The 4,496-nt window shown below is 32.7% G+C and overlaps 1 protein-coding gene across 1 annotated transcript; it reads left to right on the forward strand.

The window, feature by feature from the left end:
- Positions 1-1,614: 1,614 nt before the first annotated feature.
- On the forward strand, positions 1,615-3,111 carry LOC124919339. The gene has a single exon (XM_047459598.1). It carries the CDS (start codon positions 1,921-1,923, stop codon positions 2,497-2,499), a length of 579 nt encoding a protein of 192 aa, XP_047315554.1. The 5' UTR covers positions 1,615-1,920; the 3' UTR covers positions 2,500-3,111.
- The last annotated feature ends 1,385 nt before the right edge of the window (positions 3,112-4,496 follow it).

The following is a 4,496-nucleotide window of genomic DNA, read 5'->3' on the forward strand; positions in this document are numbered from 1 at the left end:
GCCGTTAAGATATCGGTCCCCAGGAGCGGAAGTCTTGTTTGGGTTGAAAATGTAACTGGTTGAAATTACAATGAAATTTCAGACATTTAAAAAAAAAAAAAAAAAAAAATCACGTTCTAAATTCTTTATTGTTAAAATTAATCAAAACAAAATTATGTTTTAATAGTTTCAAACATCATTAATTTATTATTTATGTGACATTTATAAATAAATAAAGATCCATATAACTAATTTAATTATCGAATTTCAACGAATTGAGTTCATACCAACTGAACTTTAAAAATTTAGTAGACAAAACTCTCGTTTCATTAAAATTTGGTAGTTAAATTAGTAACATGAATGTTTAACTTATTTATTGGCTCAATTATTATTTGACGTTCGAATTTATGCTGTTTTTACCCGATGAGGCTCTAACTTTAAATTGTGTCATATAATACTCAATCTTTAAATTTGTAGTGATTTGAAGTTTTTTTTAAATTGACAAAACGTTAGTCATTTTATTTTAGCGTATAATTTCTGTTTTTCTAATTAATTTGTCACATTTTTAAATAAAATGATATTTTAAGACGTTTTTTAAGTATTTTTTAAATTGAGTATTTAATTTTGATATTTGTACCTTCTAATTTGTCAAAGTTGGTTCACATGACTAAAAATTGTGTAATATAAGGAAAATTTTGAAAATTTTTGAATAGAGAAAGATTTATTATTTTTTTTCAAAAAACTTTGTAGCGATCTAACTTTGTGTATGATCGATTAATCTCCACGTTTTTGTGTTTTAAAATTAGTATATTTTCGAGTTTAAAATTACTTAATAATGTTTGAATGTCTTATAAAAATATATAATGTGCGAGAATAATTAAACAAATTAAAAAAAGAAGAAAAAATGTTCTTTTGTTTTTACATATGTAGTAAATTAATTCGTTTGTGAAAAAAAATTTAAATAATTAAAATTGTGATAATTTAAGCATCGTATAACACAGTTCAAAGTCAGAGTCATATTTAATAAAAAAAAAAACGACCCAAGTTCAAACCTTCAATAATATAACATTTATTTATTTATTTTTAAATAACATGTAAATAATAAATTTGCGAGATGTTCGAAACCATTAAAGGTTTTATATAACTTTTAATAATAAAAAATTCAAAATTATGGTATTTTTTTTAAAATTTTAAAAAAGAGACAAAAATGTCAATTAACTTAGTGGGAAGTTTTTTAAATAATTTATATAAAATTATTTTTTATCCATCACATTATTTATTTTATTAATCAAAATACTAAAATACATTTTATTTTTTAAATTATTATTTTTTATTTTATTTTATTTATATATATCAATACCTTTTAACCTTTTAAGTATTTTTATTAAAAATAATTATTATTTTCTCAAAATCATCCATCATTATTTTTTTCTCTTTCTAAATTATTCAAATAATCCAATCCGAACAAGGCCTAATAAAAATAAATATAGGATAGAAATGTCCGTCCGTCCTGTCGTGTCCAAACACGGGTTACCGTGAAGGCCCACGGACGACTCGGACTTAGGTCATCGCTCACCCACTCCTCCTCTGTTCAAACCAGGCGGCTCTCTCTCTTGTTTCTCTCTCTTCTCTCTCTCTCTTAACTTGACGCGTCGGGTAAAACGAAGGTCGGTCTAACCTTCATGAAGGGTTCTACTTCTATATATACATATCTTCTTCTTCCCTATCGGAAGAACTTCACATAAATGTACAGCATAGCCTAAACAGGCTTCAATCATCCCTTTTCCCTTCTTCCTTTTCTTTCTTTTTAGACTTTAGTAGTCAGTTCAATCTCTCTTCCTTTCTCCCAATAAGAGGAAGAAGAAGAAGAGTCAGTAAGGGATAATTTCACTTTCGTTTTCATTTCCTTTAGCTTTTATCCTAGTATATTCTCCAAATCAGATGGCTACGGAGGTGTTACGTCCACAGGATTGTTTGTCCGACCGGATCCGAGGTTCACCGGTGTCGGCTTATTATCATCGCCGGAAAGCAACTCCTATCAACGGAAACAACACCTACTCAAAGGCAGCTGCCAGGAAATCCACCGTTCGACCTGAGAAGAAGATTGATAACACCAGATCGGAGGCGACCGTTTCGAGGAATCGGAACAACAACAACAACATGTTGATCGGACACGTTACGATTCTGAAAAGAGGTGAGTCTGTAGTAGACTCCTCGAAGATTAAGACTAGATCTGAAAAAACAAACACCCCAGCTGAAGAAGATCTTGTCGTTTGCGGAACTGAAAGGCTAGGTCCGGATCCAGATCTGATTCCTAAACAGATGAGGATCGGAGATCTGAAACCTGTTCCGATTAGCCGGAAAAGCGTTGATATGTACGCCGGGTCTGCTTTCTCGATGATGTCTCCTTCTCCAAGCTCTCTTCCTCTACCATCTTTCTTCAGCAAGAAACAAGTGTTGAAGATGGCTGACGATTCAACCGCCACCAGAGATCTCCGTCGACTTCTCCGGCTGGAGTGAGACCACCACCAGCAACAGCAGGAGAAGGGTATTCGTTAGATCTATAAAGGATCTAACGAATGTTCTTGGTACATAAAGGCATATGAATCTCTTATTATCTCTTATTATCTGAATATCTGATTTGTTTTTTTTAACGTTTTTGGTGTTAGCTTTCGCTCCTCCTGCAGTATCCGATAATCCTCCATGCTATATCTTTTCGAAATGGAGGAAACGGATCTGTAGAAGGAGAAGAAACTAGAAAGGAAAGCATCAACATCGATAACAAGATCCATCCTCTTCTATTACCTGAAAAATATAACAAAACAAAAAAAACAGATCTTTGCTTGCTTAGTAGTAATGAAATTGCCCAATGGAGGGAGGAAGTTTGTAGTTTGTTGGATGTAGCTGTAAGTGTTTGTGTATAGAGATTGAGGGAGAGAAACTTGATCTTCTGTGTTCTATGTTGTTGTTGTTGGGGTTTGATGATGATGATTATGATGATGGTGATTATGGGTTAGTAAAAGTTAGTAGTTTGATTATTGTTTTTAAGAGTCTTTAAGTTAATATATATTATGTTGTATGTTGTTGGTTCCTCCAGTTTTAGAATAATGAATGAAAATGTAACATTGGGCTATATTATGTAAGATTATTGACTCTATATTACTAATTTCTAGCTTATTTTGTTTTGATTTTTGGGTCTCAATGTCTTTTGGATTAACCCTTGTTCTTCTGATTTCAATCATCCAAACATGTTTGTATGTATGGTTGAACAAGATTATTGAAGTTGGAGTGTCTTATTCATATAGATAAGAATCACAAGGTGGTAGGTGGTTCATGCATATGAGAAGATGATGATAAAATGGTGGTCCCCAAACCTAACATATCATTATTCTCATTGGACTCAGTCATTAAGGTAGGTTGTGGGTTGTTGTGTTAAGACTAAGACCACCCCTATCTTTGATTAGATGATTTTTTTTACAATGTTCCATTAAAATCATTTTGTTAAATTATTAGGTAGCTCATGTTGTAAGAGATCAAGGGTTACCCAATTAAACGTCTCTAGTTGAATCCTCCTTTTGTTTGTTTTTTAAAATTTGGGTTATGCATGTCCGAAGGAGATTGACTAATCTCAGCGAGTTAAGTACATTACTCCTAAACCGGCTTAACCAATATAACATTTGCCTCCCAAACCTGGCTGGTTATTGTGTTATAGGTGATGATTTATGTTAACAAATTGTGTGGAAGTTTCAAGAGTGAGCTTCACACTACTTGCAAGATAGTAAAAGAAATCTCGCACACGTCTACCTTTTAATGTTGAGCTTCATTTATATTTTGATTTTCGCCCAAGAAATTACATACTAAGAATACCAACAATGCACATGCAATGCAAATTTTTGTTGATAATGTTTGGAGACTGCGGCGAGGAGTCATGGTTATCAAACTAGCCACCAATTTGTTTTCTTTTTTCTTTATCACGGTTGATGATCGACAATGGGTGTTGATGAGAGAACTATGGAATGTTGATGGTGGACTTCTTGCTTCAATATTGGGAAGAGAATAAGACTCTTGAGAAATTGAATTTCTCATCATTCTTGATACAAATCCACAATCTACCGATGGGGCTTCTTCATCCTCAATGTGCATTTGAAATTGGGGATATTGCTAGAGAAGTGGTTACATTACAAAATAATTTTGATTATTTGGCATCCTTCAAAGGGTATCTTAGGGTTAGAGTTCTTTTTAATGTAACGAGACCTTTGCAAAAGGTATGTGGCTAATGCGAGATGGTGAAGATAAACTTTGGATCCCCTTTCGATATGAAGAAGTTGGAGATTTTTGCTATAATTTGGATGTTTCGGACATGATTATCAGAATTGATGTTTCGGACATGATTATCTGAATTGTGAGACATTGTTGCTTCATAATCTGGAATACGGTCCTGGTTTGAGAGCATCTAATGGATTTATACAACCATGCAAACCGGATAACAATGCTCCACTTATGTAATTTTATGCATT

Source organism: Impatiens glandulifera, chromosome 1 (genome assembly GCF_907164915.1).
Source record: "Impatiens glandulifera chromosome 1, dImpGla2.1, whole genome shotgun sequence".
Classification (NCBI taxonomy): domain Eukaryota; kingdom Viridiplantae; phylum Streptophyta; class Magnoliopsida; order Ericales; family Balsaminaceae; genus Impatiens; species Impatiens glandulifera.

Excerpts from the sequence above, each read along its gene's own strand:
- LOC124919339 (XM_047459598.1), top strand. The coding sequence starts at position 1,921 with ATGGCTACGGAGGTGTTACGTCCACAGGATTGTTTGTCCGACCGGATC.